Raw genomic sequence first — 23,454 nt, 5'->3', positions numbered from 1 at the left:
ATGCTGCAGGGACACGTGACAGGGGTGCGGAGAGGAGGGTGGGAGAGAGAAAGCACTGAGCAAGGATGGAGAACAAAGGGAGAACCCAACAGGGAAGGGGAGTGAGGAAGGGAGACAACACAGGGAGCAGCAAGTGCTAAGAGGGCCAGACAGGGATGGCACAGGCAAAATGGCGCCTATACCAGGGGTCTGTGGCTGGCCCCTGTTCCCTCTCCAATATCCATCCTCCTCTCCGTATGCCATGGGCTGTCTGCCAAACCACCCCACCCCCTGTCCCGCCACATCAAAACCTCCCTGTCACTTGTCCCTCAACAATCTGCTAGGGACCACCTGGCCTATCTGGGACTTGTGCTAAGGAACTGATGACCAGCCTAGTGGGGTTACCCCTACTGGATTTGAAGGTACCATCTGAGTCCTCAATACTTTAATGGGAAGCAATAATATGGGACTGGTGGGCCTCCCTTGGTTAAGAGGCACATTTTAGGCCAGCACACTACATGAAATTACCAGAAAACCTGGCTTCCCTGTGAGGTAAGGGACCATAGAGTTTTGGAGTATTCATCTGGGTCAAGGTAGAGTCACCTAATAGGAGTGGGAGATGTCTTTCAGAGAACACAGGTAGCGAAAAGCAAGGATGTGTGTCTGTGAGAGGCAGCTCACTGTGGTCTCTTCCAAACCTCTCTTCACCCAGGGGTACAGAGTAGAGCCTAGGAACAATCATACCCCTCATTTTCTCTGTCCTCATTCCAGCCTCCCAACTTCAAAAAATTCCAAATAACAAAGCGAACTGTGATTTTAGAATATTCTTCTCTCAATGGATACAAGCCAGAAAAATGCAATAGACACTACAAGAGGGACCATATCATTTCACCTGTTACAGGGTAGTCGGTTCTCAGGATCCAAAGTGATATTTGTAATGGTTTCCTATTCTAGCTCAGCGACTAGAATGTATGGGCTTTTCTGGTAACCATCAGCCAACATGGTCAACTGGCTAGAGGGGAGATGTACAGAAAATGCCCCTGAACTCCCATGCCTTGCTTACCTCACAAGTTCACAGCATGTAAGAGCCCTGGGCCTGTGATGAACTCTGCTCAGATTCAGCCAAGGGAAGCCCCTAGGACTTTGCTGATCATGCAACGGGAAAGAAAATTAGGGGCTTCCTACGTATCAGAGTTTTTGCAACAATAAAATAGCATAATAAAGACATTAAATTTTGTAAAATTCAAAAGAAAAAACACCAGGTTAATTTTGGTTTAAAAAAGAGAAATTACCACACTATCCACACTATTACTTAAGACTGGTCTAGAAATTAGAGCCAAAGAAATAAAAGAATATAAAACAAAAAGCATTAATATTGGAAAGAAGGTATAAAATTTTTTACCTAGAAAAAAACAGTATCAACTAAAAATTAGAATAAATTTGTGAAATACTGCAAATTCTAAACTACATTCATAAAAATTATTAGTTTACTCATACACTAGCAATAGTAGGTTACAAAGTGTGATTAAAAGTGGCTATTAATAGAGGTTCTCTAATACACTATATATGCCAAAATTAATTGCATAAATAGTAAAGCTTCAAATGTTAGAAAAAACCTTGAATAGTCAAGAAGAAAATATGAATAGATGTTTAATCTTGAGCTTGGGAAGTTCTTTTGAAGTATGATAACAATGATTTGGCTACACAAAAATGAAATTCTCTATGCTAAAAACAAAAAGGCAAAAACCTAGGAAAATACTTGGAGGATATATGAGAGACAAAGATTTAATATCCACACTATATAAAGACTTAGAGACATAATACAAGAAAAAGACAAATACCTTAAAAAGAAAAAATAAGCTAAAGGCAAAAATAAGACAACTCACAAAAAAGAAGAAAAGCAAATTGCCATTCAACATATTTTTAAAAGTTATAACCCACAAATAAAAAAATATAATTTTAAGAAAGAAGAGTCTTCTTTTTCTTCAATGTTTTATTTTGCCTATCAAGTTAGCAAAGAAGAACATAAAGCCAACTCGGAGTTTTGGTCAGGATGGAAAGAATAGGCACTTCATCATTTTTGGTGGACACAGAAATTTATAGCATTCAGTTTGTCAATTTCTATCAAAGATCAAAGCCTGTATACCCACTGATTGAACAACAACACTTCTAGAGACTCTACACTAGGAAAATCAAAGATGTGCAAAAAGATTTAGCTCTGAGAGTGTTCATTACAGTGTTGCTCAATTAGATAGAAACTATAGACAAATGCACAGCAGAAGAGATTCGGTTAACTAAATTATGGTATTGTCTGCCAACTCCAGCCCACTCTAGCCATCCTGTACTACCTAAGGAGGAATAGGGGAAATGGAGACACGCATGTGGAGTTCACAGTCTAGCAGTACAGGCTCCTTAAATGACTGAAATCCAATAATAGGACCATAGGACTATACAATGCTCTCCCTCTCTCTAAACACCATGACCACATTACTAAAGGCCAATTTACAGCAATTCTTTTTTCCTGGTATACCATGTCTGTCTACCAAAAAAATTACTACTAGACATACAAAAAGGAAAAATAAAACAAAAACCAAAAATATAGCTTGAAGAGACAGAGCAAACATCAAAACTATAGGATATATGACTCAGACATAGCCAGGATGTTGGAACTATCAGACGGGGAATGTAGACCAACTATGATTAATATGCTAGGGGCTCTAATGGATTAACTGTACAGCATGAAAGAACAGATGGGCAATGTAAGTAGAGAGATAGAAAGTCTGAGAAAGAACCAAAAAAGTAATGTTAGGGATCAAAAACACCATCATAGAAATGAAAAATCTTTAGATAAGAAAATTAGTACTCTGAACATGGCTGAGGAAAGAATTTTGACCTTAAGTACATCTCAACAGAAACCTCCAAAACTGGAAAGCCAAGAGAACAAAGACTGGGGGTGGGGAGAGAACAGGATATTCAGGGACTGTGAGACAGCTATAAAAAGTATGACCTATATATAATGGGAATATCAGTAGGAGAAGGAAGGAAGGAAGGAAGGAAGGAAAGAAGGGAGGGAGGGAGGGAGGGAGAAAGGAAAGAAGGAAGGAAGAAAGGAGGAACAGAAGATATATTAGACACAACAACAACTGAGAATTTCTCCAAATTAATGTCAGACACCAAACCACAGATCCAGGAAGTTCAGAGAACACCAACTAAGACAAATGCCAAAAAAACCTACCTAGGCATAGCAAAGTACCGAAAATCAAAGATAAAGAAAAAATACTGAAAGAGGCCAGAGGGGAAAAATACCATATTTATATAGGATCAAAATAAGAATCACACTTGACTTCTCTAAAACCATGCAAAGAAAAGAGTAGAGTGAAATATGCAAAGTGTTTAGAGAAGAAAACCCACCAGTCTAGAATTATGTACACTGAGAAATTATTTTTCGCTAGTGAGGGAGAAATAAAGACTTTCTCAGACAAACAAAAATCAAGAGTTTGTTGCCAGTAGACCTGTCTTGTAAGAAATATTACAATAAGTTCTTTAGAGAAGAGAAGTGTACATAGGTCAAAACTTGAATCTACATAAAGAAAAGAACATTGGAGAAGGAATAAGTGAAGATAGAATAAAACATATTTTTCTTGTTCTTTGTTCAAAATTAAAGTAGCAGCAATGCATTCGATTATATATACTATGTACATATATATATATATATATATATATCATGTATATATTTATACAAGTGTGTAAGTGAAATGAATGACAAAATGATATAAGGGGCTGAAGAAAAGAGATAAAATTATTTTATTATTATAAAATATTCATACTACCTGTGAAATAGTACAGTGTTTTTAAAATGAGCATTATTAATTGCAAATGTATATTGCAAACTCTAGGACAACTACTAAAATTTTTTTAAGGTACAACTGATAGGCTAAGAAAGGAGAGAAAATAGAATCACATAAATTGTCCAATTAAAACAGAGAAAGCTTTTAAGAAGGAAGAGAAGAAAACAAAAATAAGAATTAAAATCAAGGGCAACAAATAGAAAACAGAAATAAATATGGTAAATATTAATTAAAAATATCAAAAAAATATCAGTGGTCTATATTCACAAATTGAAAGACAAAGATTGTCATAGTGGATCAAAAACTAAGATCCAACTGTGTTGCTATGTTGTCTACAATAAACCCTTAAATTTATTTTTATTATGTTCAATTAGCCTATGTGTGTGTGTGTGTGTGTGTGTGTGTGTGTGTACATACCATATTTTATATATACATATATATCAGTTTTTGATAAAGTGTTCAACAATTCATTAGATGTGTATAATACTCAGTGCTTACTACCACATGTGCCCTCCTTAAGACCCATCACCCAGATACCCCAACCCCCCACCCCCCTCCCCTCTGTAACCCTCAGTTTGATTCTTGGAGTCCAGAGTCTTTCATGGCTTGTCTCCCTCTCTGATTTCTTCCCATTCCTGATTTCCCTCCCTTCTTCTGTGACCCTCCACACTATTCCTTATGTTCCACATATGAGTGAAACCATATGATAATTGTGTTTCTCTGCTTGATTTATTTTACTTAGCATAATATCCTCCAGCTGCATCGATGTTGATGCGAATGGTGGGTATCCATCCTTTCTGATGGCTGAGTAATATTCCATGTGATATATGGATCACATCTTCTTTATCCATTCATCTTTATCCACTCATCTGTTGAAGGGCATCTCGGCTCCTTCTACAGTTTGTTTATTGTGGATATTGCTGCTATGAACATTGGGGTGCATGTGCCTCTCATTTTCACTACATGTGTATCTTTGGGGTGAATACCCAGTAGTGCAGTTTCTGGATTGTAAGGTAGCTCTATTTTTAATTTCTTGAGGAATCTCCAGACTGTTTTCCAGAATGGCTGCACCAGCTTGCATTCCCACCAACAGTGTAATATGGTTCCCCTTTCTCCACACCCTCGAAAATCCATTTTAAATATAAAGATACATGTGAATTAAAAGTTAATGTATGAAGAAAAATATACCATGATAACACTAATCAAAAGAAAGTGGGAATAGCTGCATTAATTTTGAACAAAACAGAATTCAGAGCAAGGAATATTGTTGAGGATAAAGAAGGAGATTATATAATGATAAAGGACTCTATTCCCCAAGAAGACATAACAATCCTTAATGAATATGCATTTAAGAACAGGGAGTCAAAATATATTAGTCAAGACTTACATAACTCCAAGGAGAAATAGATAAATCCACTATTACAGTTGAAGACTTTAACATCATTCTATCAAAAATGGACCATTCCAGCAGGCAGAAAATCAGTAAAGACATAGTTGAAGGCAACAACATCTATCAATCAACTGAATATAATAGTCATCAATAAACTATCTCATGTAAGAACAGTAAAATATACATTCTTCTCAAACTCACATGGAACATTCACCAAGATAGATCACACTTGGGGCCATAAAACACAACATAGTGGAATTAAACTAGAAATCAGTAACAGAAGGGTGACTGGAAAATTACAAAATACCTGGGAATTGAACAATACAATACTAAATAACTAAATCTTAAAATATTTTCAACAAAAGAAAATGAAAACACAACTTATCAAAATGTGTGAGCTGAGGGAAATTTATAACATTGAATGTATACCTCAGAAAAGAAGAAAGATCTAAAAATCAATAATCTAAGCTTCTTAGAAAACTAGAAAAAGAAGAGCAAATTGAATCCAAAGTAAGCAGAAAAAAAGAAATAACAGAACTTTGAACAGAAATTAATGAAATTAAAAACAGGAAACTGATAAAGAAAATCAACAAAACCAAGAGCTAGTTGTTTGAAAAGATCAATAAAATTGATAAGCCAGCCTAACAAAGAAAAAGAGAGAAGGGACAAAAATTACTACTATCAATCATGAAAGAGAGAACATTACTACAGATCCTAGACATTAAAAGGATAATAGAGGAATATTATGAACAATTTCATGCCTACAAATTTGATAACCTAAATGAAATGGACCTTTAACAATGTAATCCGTCAAAATTCAACAAGAAATAGACAATCTGAATAGACCCATATCTATTAAAGAAATTGAATCAATAATTAATAAATTTCCAAAACAGAAAGCACCAGATCTAGCTGAGTTCATTAGTAAATTCTTCCAAACACTTAAAGAAGTTATACCAAATTATCTAACAATCTCTTCCAGAAGGTAGAAGCAGAGGGGTGACTTCCTAACTCATTCTGTGAAACTACCATTACACTAATACTGAAACCAGACAGAGACACAGCAGGCAAAGAAAACTACAGACCAACATTTCTCATAAGCATAGATGCAAAAATCCTCAACAGAATATTAGCAAATTGAATACAAAAAGTTTAAAAAGAATTATTCAGCATGACCAAATGGAATTTATCCTAGGTATGCAAAGCTGGTTTATCATTCAAAAATCAATTAATATAATTCATCACATGAACAAACTAAAGAAGAAAAAAATCACATCCTCATATCAATAGATGCACAAAAAGCACTTAAAAAAAACTAAACACTGACTTATAATATTAAAAAAAAAAAGCTCTTAGCAAGTTAGAAACAGTGTGAAACTTCCTCAACTTATGAAATACATTTATGAAAAAACCCTACAACTAACAGTATATTGGTGAGAAACAAGAAGCTTTCCCGCAAAGTTCAGGAACAAGGCCAAGATTTTCCTCCTCACCGCAGCCTTTCAACATCATAGTGGAAATCTATTAATACAATAAGATAACGAAAGGAAATATAGAGCATACAAATTAGGAAGGAAGAAATAAAGCTGTCTTAGTTTGCAGATGACATAACTGTCTATGTAGAAAACCTAAAAGAATCAACAAAAAGACTCCTGGAACCAATAAGCAATTATAGCAAGACTGCAGGATATAAATCTAGCAAAATACCTATAAGAGTTATATGAGAAAACTGCAAAACTCTGATGAATAAAATTGAAAAAACAAAATAGAGATATGTTCCATGTTCATGGATGGATACGAAGACTCAATACCATCAAGATATCAATTTTTCTCAACTTCTAGATTTAATGCAATTCCAAACAAAAGATCAGCAAGTTATTTTATAAATCTCAACAAGCTGGTTCTGAAGTTTATATGGAAATGGAAAAGACCCAGAACAGCCAACACAATTTGAAAGAGAAGAACAAAGACTGACACAATACAACTTCAAGCCTCACTTAAAATTACATTACTGAAGACAGTGTGGTATTGGTATTAGAATACAAAAATAGATCAATGGAGCATAAGAGAGCATTCAGAATTAGACCAATCTTCAACAAAGGAACAAAGGCAATACAATGGAGAAAGATAATTCTTTTCAAAAGATGATATTAGAATGGTTGGACATCCACATGTAGAAAATGGATCTAGACACAGACCTTACAGCATTCACAAAAATTAACTCAAAGTGAACAATAGAATAAATGTAAAACACAAAAATATAAAACTCTCAGAAGGTGACATAGGAGAATATCCAGACAACTTTGGGTTTAGTGATGACTTTTTAGATAAAATATCAAAGCCTGGTCTATGAAAGAATTGATAAGTTGGGAATCCTTAAAATTAAAAATTTCTGCTCAGCAAAACACACTGTCAAAGAGCATAAAAAGGTTCATGAAAATGTTTGCAAAAGACATATATGGTAAAGGACTATGATTCAAAAAATACAAATAACTCTTAAAACTCAACAGTAAGAAAACAGAGGCACCTGGCTGGCTCAGTCAGCATGTGACTCGATCTCAGGGTTGTGAGTTCAAGCCCCACACTGGGCATGGGGCCTACTTTAGAAAATAAGAAAACAAAAAATCCAATTTAAAAATGAACTAAAGATGTAACAGACATCTCACCAAAGAAGAGACACAGATGGCAAATACAAATATGAAAAAAATACTCCATGTCATATGTCATTTGGGCAATGCAAATTAAAACAACAAGATGTCACCACACACCTATTAAAATGGCCAAAATCTGGAACACAGACACCGCCAAATGCTGGCAAGAATGTGGGGTAACAGGAACACTCATTCATGGCTTGTAGGGGATACAAAATAGCACAGTTACTTCCAAAGACACAGTTACTTCCAGGGGGTTTCTTACAAAATGAAACATACTCTTAGCTTATAATCCAGCAGTTACATTCCTTGGTATTTAACCAAAGGGCTGAAATTTATATCCACACAAAAACCCACTCAGGATATTTACAGCTGCTTATTCATAATGCTAAAGCTTGGAAACAATCTAATGATGTCCTTCAGTAGGTGAATGGATAAATAAACCAGTACATTAAAGACAAGAGAGTCTGATCTAAAGCTAAAAAGACATGAACTATCAAGCCATGAAAAGTCATTGAAGAAAGATATATGGAGATTACTAAGAAAAAGAAACCAATCTGAAAAGGTTATATGTTATGTTATTCCAACTCTGTGATACTGTGGAAAAGGCAAAACTATGGAGACAGTAAGAAGATCAATGGTTGTCAAGCGTTGGGAAGTAGGGAGGAAAGGGACAAACAGGTAGAACACAGAAGATCTTTAGGGTGAAAACACTCTGTACGATACATGATGGAGAGACACGTCATTATAAATTTGCCCAAACCCACAGAATGTACAACCCCAAGAGAGAACCCTAACATAAACCACAGACTTTGGGTGATTATGATGGGTCAGTGTAGGCTCGTCAATGGCAGTTACAGCGTGTGCATCTCTGGGGAGAGGCGCTGATAGCAGGGGACGCAATGCATATGTGAGGCTAGGGTTATGGGGAAATCTCTGTACATTCTGTCAATTCAGGAGTGAAACAACAACTACTCTACAAGTTAAGTATTTTTTTAAAAGGTAATAGAGCCATAGAGTGATGACCATGGACACACTAGAGCATGCTAGAACCATGCAGACACGGCTCACAAATGTAATGTTGAGAGAGAGCAAAACTGGACACAAAAACATACATCTATGGTCCATGTCTTTGAAGTTGAAGAACAGATACAACTCAGCTGTGGTGTTAGGCACACAGGAAGATGGAAAGGTGGAAGGACTGGGTGTTGGTATCTTACCATCCCCACACTGGGTAGAGAGTATGAGGATAGCTGTATAATTTTGATTAGAGGACTTGATGGTATATTATGGTTTATTTAGATTTAAAGGGTTTTGGTTTTTTTTTTTTTTTGAGGTAATAGTCTATCCAGGATAGATAAGTCACAACATACCTTGAGTACTGAATTTGAACCTAATACCTCTCTAAAGAGACATCACATATGGAGAAAGTCAACCATTATGTGGACAGCCTGAAATCGAGTCACAGAATACCAGAGAAGAAAGTGGTATCCCTGAGCCTGAGACATGAGAAAGCTGGGACGCATGGAAACTGTCTTGCAGCCTTGGCATCATTACCACACTGAAGAGCTGGGCTCATTCGGGAGGACAGGACACACACGGAGGGCTATAAAGGACTGAGAAGCAGACACAGCCCCATGTAAGGGAAAGCTAGCCAAAAACAAGTGTCCCCTCTTTGGCCAGGGGCTCTGTCATCACTCCAAGTGTTCAGTAGTGCCAATCTGTTGCTTATGTGACCACCACTATGCAAGCATCCCCCAAGAGCCACGCATGGGGAAGAAACACTATCCCTTCCCAAGAAGAACTCAACAATGGGTGGGAGAGGTCTTCTCCTAACGTCCACTGATACAGTGTAAGGACAGTGAAATCCCAGCACAATGCAGTAAGTGGGGTTCAAAATCCAATCCTGCCAGCTACCGTGAAGTTAGTGAAAGGAGCAGGTGGAACCTGTCATCCCCACCTGCCTCTCAGATGCAAGACCAATGCAGTCCCTGCTGTGGTTTGGTAGGACCTGGTGGGAGGTCTCTGATCTGGCCCACATATTGATGGGGGAAATTCTTGGTCCTGTGGCTGGCTGGGGTTTCATGGCAGTGGTAGGATTTAGAATGATCCTATTTAGCTGGCATGAATTTTGTTGGGGAGACTGGGCTGGGAGGACAGTGGGTACAGGAGCCCAGTCACTCTCTGTAAACACAAATAAGTCAGTTTGCCTAGGAACATCAAGAAAGGTTTCCTATAGCTCTGACTCTAACCCAAACTCACACACCAGAGACAGCCTCCAAGGAGGAACATTTGAGTGCTGGGCAATGAAAAAGTTCACCCTAGCATGTCAGGGCTACCAGCATGAAATCTGTTGTGTTCTGGAAACACTGATCACTTCTCCTGTCACCATTGTAGGACCGGGGAAACAAGAACCCTTTTTTGGTGGCTAGATCACATTGGGTGTCTGATTCACTGTCAATATTTCAAAAAAGCTGGAACCAGTGCTTCCCAAAGGATAAGAGAAAGGGGAAAATTCCTGCTCTGGGCCTCTTTGGAATACAGAGAATTGATCCCCCCTCAAATAGTAAATGAGCTTTCCATATGACAGTGGCAAGACTGAGCCGCATGGTTCAGACCTGAGTTTTTGGTTGCTGTTTTATAGAGAATGGTGTCCCCTGCATGTCACACTCGATGTGGTGGGCTGCTGGTGGCCTGAGAACAAAGCCATGCTGAGTGGAATGCTCAAGGAACAAGAGGGCATGGCCCCCATAGTGCTGTGCTCTATGGAACAGGTCAGTAAGTCTTTCTAGAAAGTGCCAGACTTTCAGGAATTGAGGCAATAGTTCAGGATTTTGAGGCAATCCTGTCTCTGTCACATATTCTGTTTGAGTATGAAAGCATCCAGAGATAACATGTAAAGGAAGGAGTCTTGCTATGTGCCAATAAAACTTTATTTACACAAAGGACAGTGAGTGGGTAGAATCTGACCCGCAATCACTAGTTTACCAACCCTTGCTTGATGTACCTGAGTAAATGAAATCTAACTAGACACCACTGATAGTCAGGTGGGCCACACAAGTTTTGGGCCAATTTGAGGATTTTATGGAGGAAACCTGTTCCCACCACATCATTTCATTTTCAGATGCACGGCTCAATTTCATTCACATGTCTCAAGTAAGGTGCTCATTGCTCACTGTGGAGCAGTGTAATTCTATGTGCTGTTTTCCCTCTTCCCTCAAGTTCCCATGCTTTGAAAATATACCAAGTGCCACTGTCATACAGCAGTGGCTCTCCTTTGCATCCAGCCAGTCTCAGGGTGGTCCTAAGTGATGGTAAGTTTGGGCTATGAACATAGCATGGTTATTAAAAAAGTATATTGCTTTTCCTCCCAAGGCTTAGTGGGTAATACATTTGAAAAGGATTTAGGTATTGTGGTAGGCCTGCCATCTAAAAGGGGCCTTCAACCTGCATTTCTTTCTTTCTTTCTTTCTTTCTTTCTTTCTTTCTTTCTTTCTTTCTTTCTTTCTTTCTTAAAGATTTATTTGTTTGAGAGAGAGACCAGAGCGGGAGGGGCAGAGGGAGAGGAAGAGAGAGAATCTTGAGCAGACTCCCACTGAGCACATGGAGCCCGAGCGGGCTTCAATCCCGAGATAGAGACTTGAGCCGAAACCAAGAGTCAGATGCTTAACTGAGCCACCTGGGCACCCCTCAAACTGCAAGTCTATTTCAAATCTGTGGGCTTGTTCCTACCTGGGGGAAAGTGGATCGGCAAGCAGATGGGCTCTGTAAAGAAGCTGGGGAGCGGAGCCCTGACGGTCCACCTTCTGGACCCACAGGGAGGGTGGTACCTCTGTGTCCACCCAGAGGCCCTCTGGATGCCACTGAAGGTGACTCACCCAGCACCCAGCCCTAATACCATTTCAGAAATGCAGTTCAGTAAAGGTCACTGCTCACACATCTGGGGCTCGGTCTGAAAACCTAACAGAGTTCCTTCAGCACGTCTGGATAAACCAAATCCAAGGGCCGACGGTTTTACTCTCCTGAGTGGTGTAGCAATAACACACATCAAGCAGCTAGAACCATCCTTGAAGGGCCACGAAGAGCAAGCAGATCCTCCTGGAGAGCCACTTGAAAGCCTTCCCTCCCCCTTCACCCGCACTCAAGTGGTTTCTGAGAAGCAGTGGGAACCAGACCAGAGGGAGCCCTTCCTTTTCATCCCTTCAGGGCGGGCTGCCTGCTCGGCAGGCCACAGCCATAACCACCTCACACTACAGCGTGACTGGGGACCCACACCTGTCACCGAGCCCTTCCTTGTCGGAATGCAAGCCAGTCACATGGTGCCCAAATCACCACTCCTCAGAAAGAAGGGAAATTAAAAAAGGAAAGGTTGAAAAACTCCCTCAGTCTTTTGTTGCAGAAGTAACAAAAATTGTTTCTCTGGGCAGTTCTAGGTGTGGCTCTTAATGGAGTCATCGCTGCCATTAACCCTCTGCTGTCCTGCTGAGGACTCTGGGAGCCATGGCATTCCAGAACCTCAGACTGTCCTGTCTTGCACATCCCATCTCAATTCCAGAGGCTGTCAGAGGCCTGGAACCACTCATAGAAAGGCAACGTTCTAGGAGAGAGCCAGACCTTGGGGGAGTCACATGCAGCCCCAGGGTGGGTCCAGATGTAAGTGGAGAGGACAGAGGTCAGATGTTGCACCCTCCTCAGTGCTTGCAGATCTCCCCCCTGCAGACATAACCCCCCACACTCATGCACACACACCACAGGCACATACATCACATGCGCGCACACATACATCACATACACACAATCACACACATCAGAGGCACACATGCTATAGACACACACACACCACATACCACACTCACACACACTACAGGCACATATACACACTACACTCACACATATCATATGTACACACACTACAGGCACACACGCATACCACATACCACATGTACACATGTACTACACTTGCCATACCCTAGGCACACACACACAACACAGGCACACACATTCCCCAGTAGGATGGAGGCTCAGGTATGAAGGCCCTGCTCCCAGTGTGCCCACTGTGGGCCGTGAACCCTTGAAGATGGGGCCCTTTCCAGCCACTGGCCCACTGGGAATACAGTCCAGCACTGATAAGCATCTGATGAATGAATGAATGGACAAGGAGGCTGGACAAAAATAAACTTGTACTCTCCAGAGCAAACGCAGCTGACCTCTTGTCCAGGCCAAGACAGAGTGCCTGCACCCAGCCTCACTCACAAGTACATATTCAATGTCCTGTGTGCCCCTCACTTTCCCAAGACGGGGATCGGCAGTTGGTAAAGGCAGGATGGCCACACTCAGGAAGCCTGCACTCCAGCCATGAGATAGACAGCTGTCATGTAACTACACATATTACCTTCACTGGAAGGAAAAATGTGAGTGTAGAGTGCTGGGTGGGGAGGCTCCATCACTCAGGGGTCAGGGGCCATTCCAAGGGACATGTGACAGATGGGGAGGGCGCTCAGGCCATGGGGAGAGCTGCAGAGGCTCTAGGGGAGCCAACAGGATGGAGGGACAGGGGTTGGGAGGCCAGTGTAGCACGAGTGGAGTGAGCCAAGAGCAGGCCTAGAACTGAGCCTGGGAGGGAGGTGGGCACCGGGTCAGGCAGGGCCTCTCAGATGGCACAGACTCTGACGTTGGCTCTGAGGAGGCTGGAACCAGGTGGGGCAGGCTCCAGCGCTGAGGGGACAACAGGCTGCAGGTGCTCATGGTGAGCCGGGGAGATGGGGCATACTGGGTGGGAGGCTAGTCCTGGGGGAATATTTCTTGACAAAGCTTCACAGACGTAAAAAATATCTATCTATCTTTTAACAAATCTAAAAGATTCCCTATCAGTTTCTCACACCCTCACCTGGATATCCAAACAAGGGTTTGGGCAAGGACATTCCTCAGAAGCCCCCAGGCTGCCACTGCTCTCCCTGTCATCTCCTCTGTGCTCATGTTTGGAGCTGGTCACCTTAGTAAAGGTGTCTCCTTGACCCAGGCCGAGCAGGACTCAGAGGTGGCTGGAAGGAAGGAACCAGGAACCGGAGCCACAAAGGTGACTGAGGTTCTCTTGTAACTTCTGGGGGTTTCCTGAGCAGAGCCCTGCAGTGAAGCTCGTCCCACTTTACTTCCTGGGTCTTTCCAGCCCTGAAAGCATTCCCAACACTTGTTGGAAAGAAGAGAAGACACAGTGGGCCTGGGTGCCCAGCGATGGGGACAACAGTCTCAACACGGGTGTTGAGATTTCACATACCCTGGGCAATACCCTGAGGGATTTAGCCCCCAGAAAAAAAAAAAAAGGGGTCTAGCCAACCGGCCAAATTCTCAGCCTCCCAAGCAGTCGGTGACTTAGGAAGGGTGTTTGTTTTCCTGTGAGCATTTTGGACTGAGATAAAAAGTGATAAGTATCTGACTGAATTTCATCTTTTCCTGAAACAGGAAGAAAGCAGAGGACAGAAAGCAAATATTTATTGAATGCCTATTTCTGAGCCTGGTTCTCTAAATGCCTTTACTCAATGAATCCTATTATAAACTCCATTGTACAGCTAAAAAAAGAGACTCAAAGACCAAGTACATGTCCCAAAGTTACCACTTAATAAGAAAAAAGTGTCGTGATTTGTATCCTTGTTTACCGACTCCAGAGCCCAAACTGTCTACCCCTGATTTTTATCTAAGCCCGTCCCCTGGATCAGAACATAGTTCGGGATTAATGCTGGGGTAATTCACACAGAAGAGAAGTCCCACACTTTTGGGAAACAATGATTAAACATTCAGCAGCGTAATAAGATCACATGGAAGGGTTTTGTGCTGACCCCAACAGCAGAAAAGTAGGGCTAGGCCGGGACAGGGTGGACGTGTTTTATACCGGTCTTTGCAAACTCAGAGCATCCCTCAGGCCCTGAGGGGAGACTGGAGAAGGGAGTGTGTGGTGAAGGTGTGGAAGAGAGCTGTCCCTATGGCCACTGATCCACAGCCTCATGTGGTAAGCATGATAAGGTTCAGTCCAACACGATGAGCCTCAGGCTCCTGCTGCTAGCAGGGTGCAAAAGTGACTCTGGGGTCAGACAGGTGCTGCCTAAGATAATCTCATGGCCTCTCAGGATTCCTGAGCTTTACAGAGTAAATTCACTAAAGGGCAGCCCCAGGCCCCTGACATCCAGCACAGCCGCCTCACTGGGCAATGAGGATGTTAAGCTGGAATATACACAGTCAGGGTTCAAAGAGAATTTGTTGGATTTTGTAGTTGAGTTAACACCAGGTAACGTGGACTAAGCTGTCACAGAAAGACTGGAACTCAAAGTCCCCGCTCGTCTGCCAAGCCTGAAGCATAGCTCTTTACTTGTATCCCTTTACTCCGGCACCACCCCTCCCAATAGGACCTGTGTCCTGACCCTGAAGATTAGGTGCTCTGACAAGGTTAAATGTTTCCCCGAGGTCAGCTGTAGGGTCCCTAACTGCAAAGTCCCTGCGCAAGGGTGCCTCCCCAGCAAACTCATTTCCTCTCTGTGCATGCAGAGGGCAGCAGGCATCAAGGCCCCACGTGAGAGCTGGCAAAAGCGCAGGCGGCCAAGCTTTGGGGGCTCAGTGTGCTCCTTTACTTTAGTCTTTGTATTGGCATGTGCCCTGCTTTTTGGAGTGGGACAACTAAGAAGTTATAAAATGTGCTTTTTATAGCTGCTTCACTAAAAGTAATTATTCATTCTCTTCTTAAATGAAGCAAGGACTTTGGTTTTAGAATGGCTCTAATTCAAGCAATTTTAACAGGACTGTTCAAAAGCCAATGCTGAAGGTAAAAAATCTTGCTTTGATCCACCTGCTTCCTGACTTTTTAAACCCAATCAATCCTATCACCATGAGGTTTTTGAAAGGTAAGTGGGTGTCATCCGTGGATCTTAGAGACCCCTCTTTCCTTGCTGACTCCAGAGTGGAATGCAGGCAAACAACAAAGCATTCCATGCAGCCAAAATCAACCCGGGCTTAAGGAGCGATGTCAACTCCAGAGTCACTTGAGGTGTGATATAAACGGAGGTTGTCAGATGGAACCAGTGGCCCGGGCTTGGGAACAAATGAGCTGGTCAAATGCACATGCAAGGGAAATGTCAGGCAAGCAGCGTGGGCAAGAGGAAATAGGAACAGAGCTGGAGAGTCACGACTCGTCACCCATGTCCTACAGAGGCTTTGTTTGAAAAGAGCTGTAGATAGAACAGGGGCTCGGTAGGGGCGTCAATCCAAGCAGACGGGCAAAAGTGGGTGCTCCCAGAAAGGTTATGTGAACAGGGCAGGGGAGGGATGTCACAGCACAATTTTCGGTGGGCATCGTGTGCAGGGGTTTTTAACTCTCCATATTAATCCACAGGATTCAAGAAAAAAAGTCCTTGGAAAACACTCTGAGATAATGCACTTCCTGCCTGGCTTCCCATGGGAACAGCCACATTACCTAGCCAGGGACCCTCCCAGACCCTCACGTGCTGGATGCCTTTGCAACTCAAATGCCATCTCTCTAGAAGCCTTCATGGCCACAGATCCCTCAATAGCAATGTCCGCTCATACCCTAGACACAGTCATTGTACCCCCAACCCAGTTCCAAGTAAGAATGATACCAACCACAGAATGAGCCTAGAAAACCTGAGTTTTAATTTTCCCCATGAGGACCACTTACTGCTTCTTCTGAAATGCCAGACACCAAGGGCTACCACTAAATGTTTTGGAACCTTTACTAAATGCCTGCTCCAGCTCCCAGGTGACCAGGGTTGTTGTCTGAGGCTGACTCTAGGACATTTGACTTGCTCCTGCCTGCCTCTGCCACTAGACGTGAGGCTCCGGAGGGCAGCAGGTCTGTCTGTGACCTCTGGGTGTGGTACAGTGCCCAGCAGAGCTGGAGGCCAGTACATCCTGTTGGGGAGAGGACAAATGCCTCTCTGTCCTCTTGTCTGATGGGCTCTGGTCTTAGAGCCCTGGAGCTGAGTGTCCCAGGCAGAGGCATGTAGAACAGAGCAGGTTATGGCGTTGGTGGGGAAGGCAGGCCTCTGCTCATGCCAGCTGAAGATGTGTGCTCCACGGCTCTGCGGTGGTCATTGCAAGGTAAGCTCTCCCAGCTCAAAGCGCCTCCTCTGACAAAATTCTTTGAGGAAGGCTCTGTCTGTTCCTGGAGCAGGCTGAGCTCAGAGAAGCCTGAAGCCATCACAGAGTCTGCCTTCTTAGCAAGAGCCCAACCAGAACTCGAGAGGGGTCCCTGCTCTTGGTCACAAGTGACAGCACAGAGTGTCACACACCCCCGGCATGTTCTTCTCTCAGAGGAGGTTCTCCGGAGTCCCCTGGGCAGAGAAGTGAGCAAAGTCGGGGCTCTGACATTGCACTCCAGGCAGACTGTCACTCTAGGCTGCAGACTGAGGGAGAGACAGAGAAGAGGAGGAGGGAGGGGGAGAGAGGCAAGGGGGACAGGTCTGGCTGCAGCTGCCTGGGGAGCAGCACCAGCCAGATGACAATTGGAATTAGCATCAGAACACCTTGATGAAAGGAAGGTAGAAAAGAGTTGAATCCGTGAATGAAAAATAGATTATTCACTGTCAGTCTGAACAATGGAACAAGACACAAATAGCAGCCAAGCGCAGGACATGCCAATTTTGCTCAGAAATGGTGTGCGCGGTACTCCAGTGGCCCTCCAGAGAGCCCAGCAGCACGGCCAAGTTCGGCAGATGTGGGGAGAAGGAGCAGATGTGGGGAGAGGGAGAATAACAATGGCCTCTCCGAAGTAGGAAGGACGTGGGCTCTAAGCCGGAGATTTAGAGTTCTAGCTCTGTTACTTACAACCACACATGCAAACGTGAGGCAGGGGGGAGGGGGGACCAGGACAGACAGGAGACAGAAGATGGAAGGTGCAAGGAGAGGCCCGAGCCACCAGCTGCTGGTAAGCCTCTTGGAGCTCAGGTTACAACATGAGGAAGACAGTCAAGATCAAGCTTGCCCATGTCGGTAAAGCTATCAAGGGCAACTGTGGCTACTACTACTGGGTAGGGGCTCCAGAGGGCCGACCTTGCCCAGCACCAGGAGGAGGGTGTGTGAGTGAAAACAAGGAAGGGGGACACCACAGAATGGAGCTTGTCAGTTGTAGTTGGCAACAGACCATCAAGGCTTACAGGACCATCCTCTCTGCTCTCTCTGCACTTTACAGTCACAGAGGCCTGGGATGGTCAGAAACCAGGCCCCTTGGCATCTCACTGGGCTCTGCTGGGACAGTTCTGCAGCCAAACACTATTCAGTCTATCAGCCCCTGGGTCCCTCTCTGCAAGACTGATCTGTCCCTATGCGCACATGTCTGTGCCCTCTGGTGTTGTTGCAGAGGACAGGGCTGAGGCACGCTGGCTTCTGGGCCCAACCGCCACTTCCCTGTGAGCTAAAGGGGTCCCTGCAGCAGCCTTCCCTGATGGGCCCCCTCTCCCAGGGTCTGCCAGTCCTGGAGAGACTTCACTCCTCTGGACCTGAGTCACCACAGAGACACTGTGACTCAGGTGACAGAGGGTCCTGCATCTGTCACCCAGTGAGTGTCCTGGCAGCTCTCCGGGGAACTGTGTGTCAGGCTGTGTGCCATGTCCTTCCATTCAACAAAAACTCAGCAAGTAGGAAACGGCTCTCCCTACTTACTGAGGCCCAACAGGGAGGAGCTTGGCCACTCTGGAAGGAGCCAGGATTCCAACGGGCAGTTTAAGTGGGAATCATGGGGTGTGGGTGGCAATGTTCACAGGGGCCCCCCTTACCTTGGTAAAGGTCAGACAGTCCTTGTCCTGGTCTCTGTCCTTCATCTCGAAATCATAAAGTGCTTTGCCCTGGGGCGGGGTCTGTGGCAAGGGCCGAACGCACTGGATGTAGCTGGCAGGCAGGAAGCCGTGAGCCCCATGCAGCTCCCCATGGTACCAGTGCTCATCCACTCTGCGCCGCAGAATGATGATGTCGCCCTTGCTGAACTTGAGGTCGCCAGGTTCTTTCCCCTCGTAACTGTAGAGCGCCTTCCCATAGGGAAGCTGGGAGAGAGTCTGAAAGCAAAACATAGCATCACGTTACTCAACATGGCCTTCCTCCTGCCCCATTAGATCAGTCTGGGATGGGGGGGCTCCTGTACCGTGAGGGCATATACAGAATATTCCAGAGTAGTAAGCACTTCAAAAGAACAGGCACCCAATATGAGGATACTCAAGCCCATGCCCCTACTGAAACAAACCAGTCCCCATAATGGCAGCCACCCCCCGCCCCAAACAGAATATGTGAGAGGGGGGCCAAGTGTGGTCCTGGACTGTCCACAGGAACCAACTCATTCTGCTGAAAAGGACTCTGGAATAGAAGCTAAATTATTGCCCTTTATAGATGACGGAACTGAGGCATAGAAAAAAAGAAGGTAACTGGCCCAAGGCCTACCCCACCCACCTCCCCCTGCCACAAGGATAGCAGAATCCCTACCCAGGTAGATTGGCTCTGATATTTTCATCCACTACTCTGTGTTAAATTGTCCTCCATTCTGTGCTGTTTCTAGCTGCCAAACTTCCAACAATTATTGTCCAAAAACGTTTTCCTGACTTCATCTCCAAACCTTCACAGCAACTCAGACACATGTCAAGGGGGTTCTCAGGTCAAAGGGAAAGACCCACATGTACCATGGGACCTTTCCACTCCCACCCTCACAACCAAGGGCATATACTCGTGATGTCCAGCTCAGAGGGACAGTCTGGCCATGGAAGGTGGAGGCCACCCCTAGGACATGGGTCCTCAATGCACTAGGAGTTCTAAGAAGTGGTCCCTGGCTATCACAACACCCCCCCCCCCCATACACACACCAATGACACCAATGACAAATGATGCACATATCAGTTTAGTCCAGAAGTACAATTTCAAGACGATAAAATAGTATCCTCTCAATGTCATGGGACATCCTTGCCATCCTGTCAAAGATAGGCCAACCTTTCTTAAAGTGATCTGCCATCTTGGGTCTCAAATGGTGAGCAACTAGTTCTGAAACCAACACAGAGTTCGTGGCAATCTTCTGCTTTTCTGCAATAAGGAGTCTGTTGAACCACCCTGAGACTTGGCGTCACCATCCTCTTCCCAGCTCCTAACTTAACTGGACCTGTCTCATAAAGACCAGTGGCTGCTTGGGTTTCTATTCCTCTTCCATATGGGTGGTCGATACCCAAGGAAACTCTGCCAGAGGCCAAATCTCTGCCAGAGGAAAACCCACCACTGCCCCTGCGGCAATACCCAACAATTTCCTTGACAGAAGCTGCATTTTCTTACCAGGGCTGTTTGTGCCAAAGCTTTCTTTAGTATTTGAATCAATCAATAGAACCACAGAAGCCTGCAGCAGTAGTACATCGAAAAGCACTTTGTAGGGGACTTAATAGCATGTTGGCAACTCAATCACTCTGCATTTCTGTTTCAGCAATGTCAAATGACAGCAGTTAAGAGAGAACCTGCTGGCAAATTGACAAACAGCTACCACTAACCAATTAAGTAGTAACACCAGAGGAGTTTTCGTAGCAGAACTCAATGAGGAAGAAAAAAAATCAGTTTGTTTCCCATAATACTCATCCTGGCTAGCTTTGTACCATGAGCACAATAGCCTATAACAGGCCCTGATTTCAGAGGGCTGAGGCAAAGGGCTGATTTGCAGCACTGTGATCAGAAAAGAATGGAAGGGGTTGTCGGCTATGAATCACCTGAAGAAGGACACACAAAAGCCCAGCCAGCCCCTGGCTCAGGGGTTCTCAGGCAGGGATCGTTGTGTCCCCCAGGGACATTTTTGTTTGTCACAGCTGGGAGATGGGATGCCACTGGCATCTAAAGGATAGAAGCCGGGTTGCTGCTAATCTTCCCGCAATACACAGGGCAGCCCCCACAGCAAAGGACGGCCCCACCCAGAACATTAATAGGGCCAAGGCTGAGAAACCCTGCCCTAGACTGTGAGGTTAAATTTACAAAAAGACTGCGTAGCTTTCTTGTTCTATTTGAACTTAGTCTATCACAACTTTAGAAGTTAAATGTAACACTGACTTCCATGATGGAAGTCTTTTCACTACTCAGCACATGGAGAAGCTGAGACACCCATCAAGATAAGAGGCGTTAGAGGGACTGTAAGGCAAGAACTCGCTGTCCAACTCGAAAATGGGCTTCAGCTCCATGCGCAGAAGATCCCGTTTCCTTTCACCGCAGACCAAGTGGGCAGCGCTCAAAAGCAATGTTTGGAGACCCACGGACACTTGAGGTTGCTGGTAGATTTGCTGCTCTTCATAACAAAGGAGAGCAGGAAAGGCTGGATTGGCACTTGTGCTCTGTGCACCCTTGCACGCAATTTGCACATTCACACCTCCCCCTTCTCCCCAAGGAGCCAGTAGCGGGGTCACTGGCATTCCTGCTCTGGCCCGCCTGCTCCCAGCTCTCCCAGCTCAGCTGACACAGATGCCACTCACCAGTATCCCTCCTGGGCACCTTGTGCAATCCTGGCCCCCACCTGCCCGGGATGCAGCAAAGAGCCTGGGTGTAGTGACAAGGAAGTGAGGCCCTTACCAGCAGGAGGGCAGCTCCAGGACTGGTGATCTGGAGTAATGTGTCCCCCAGTTCCTGCGAGGCACGTACTGCTGATGTTTAGGGGACCTGGACTTTCCAAGGCTCTCCAGAATGGGCCTGGCCCCACCCATGTGGGCAACATGGCCCCTGGCCTGGTCAGCCCAACTCCTTCCATGACCCCAACTCTATCTGCCTCTATCTGTGCTTCCAATTTCCCTTCCAAGTGGTAGACTTGGTTTCAATCTGATCGCGTGTTCAACTTCTTGATCTGGATGTCTCACGACTGTCCTGAAAGCCTCCAACCCCTGCATTCCTCACCTGGGCCAGGGAACACTCACCCACCACCAAGCACATGCCCATGGTGACCCCTATGCCCACTCTCTCCCTCCACCTTAGCACTCGCCCTCAAGTCCTCCTGCCCCCATGGGTCAGCAGGCGCTCAGAGAAATACTAGGCCTGCTCTGACCGCCCATGGCCAGACCCTTCCTCTCTCCCTCCAACACTGCTGCAAACTTCCACCAGTGAGCCCTCAGGCCCCGCAGCCCACTGTGAGGCTGGATGCCCCAACACAGAGCAGATCTACCTGCTGGGGCTCTGGAGCTTTCCATGGCTACTGACCACCCTTGGGGAGGGGCACCAAGCTCCTGAGCATGGCATCAGGACGTCCCCACATGGCCTCAGCCCAGCTTCCAGCTCCCGCTCCCAACGCTCTTCCCCACCGCCCGTGCCAGCCACAGGGGCAGCACCTCATTCACAGAGAGCAAGTGCTTCTGGATCCCCTGGGGCTTGCTTACTACCTTGGCCCATCTCACTTCCTCCCAAACTCAGCAGCAGCAGGCTGTGTTCTCCAAGTTCTGAGCCTGTACCCCATTACACCCCTACCGCAATAGCATCTCTCAACCCAAGCCCTGGGACAGGAATGTCCAGAACATGGTAGCTGTCCTGGGCATGTTTGTTCATTCAGCTGGGCTCAGTTTACTCCTGAGACAGAGCCTGGGTAGGGCTGGAGGTGGGCAAAGTCACAAATGACAGATTGGACATGACACCCCTTGTCAACCAGCATGCCTCACAGAGATCCAGGACAAGGGTGTCAGTCCCACTGCACATGGAGGAGCAAAAGAGTAGCTGCAGCAGAAGCCAGACAGGAGTGCCTTGCAAGCACAGTGGCCCGGCCGGGCCAACCATCCTGTGGCTCTGAGGTCAGATCACTGGGCTCAGAGCACACAGCACAGCCTTGCTGGCCCAGCTATGGTCTGGTGAGGCAGCCATCCTCCGTTCTGTGCCTGTGGGTGGGCAAGGACAGGGCAAGTGGAGAGAGAGAGCCATGGAGAAGGGAAGGGGGAGAGGGAGGGAGCCCAGCCCACCTGAGCATTCCCACCCCAGACTGCCAAGATCAGCACCTTAAGGAGCAAAACTGAGATGCAGAACATAGTTCTGAGAACAATAATGAAAGTCAGGGACAATGCCAAGAGGTGGCTTATTGGAGGTGCGGGGGTGGGCAGATGGGGTAGAGCTGTCGGAAACTGGTTCTCGCTGTTAGGAAATGTTCTGAAATGGGGGCTCTCAGACCTCCAAGGCACCTGTCATCTTCAAAGCCCTTTGTAAGATTAACTAATTAGTCCATGACAGGGCCTGACCCTCCCAGCCCCCAAGAAACTGACCGGGTTTCCATGCCGCCATTACCTCTCGGCCCGCAGACTGCTCCATAGAACCCCTCAACCACGTGTGCTCTCTTCTGGAGGAATCCTATTCAAACACAGCCACTGAGCCGCCATTCTATGGGCTCAAGACATTAAGGAAAAGAAATAAAAGGAAAAGGGAAATACATCTGGGATGCCTACAGGATAATTTACACCAGCCACCCCTGCAAGGCATTAATAATAATTAAAACTTATAATGTCAATTTCATGGCTCATTACTCAGATGTAGCACACAAATCTTGCTGTGGGCTTAATGCCCTACCCCGTGGAGACATGGGTGCTCACGCACACACAACAGCAGCATCTCCATCTTT

At 45.1% G+C, this 23,454-nt stretch overlaps 1 protein-coding gene across 1 annotated transcript in view; it reads right to left on the bottom strand.

The window, feature by feature from the left end:
* The window catches only part of SH3RF3 (SH3 domain containing ring finger 3), a 365,053-nt gene that overhangs the window by 127,989 nt on the left and 213,610 nt on the right, over positions 1-23,454 (bottom strand). The window contains exon 2 of the mRNA XM_082744231.1: positions 18,644-18,919. Within this exon, the coding sequence (XP_082600357.1) occupies positions 18,644-18,919 (276 nt within the window). The remainder of the gene's footprint in view (positions 1-18,643; positions 18,920-23,454) is intronic.

Source organism: Mustela nivalis (assembly GCF_964662115.1).
Source record: "Mustela nivalis genome assembly, chromosome: 8".
NCBI classification, from domain to species: Eukaryota; Metazoa; Chordata; class Mammalia; order Carnivora; family Mustelidae; genus Mustela; species Mustela nivalis.
This window is presented reverse-complemented; position numbering and strand designations above follow the sequence as displayed.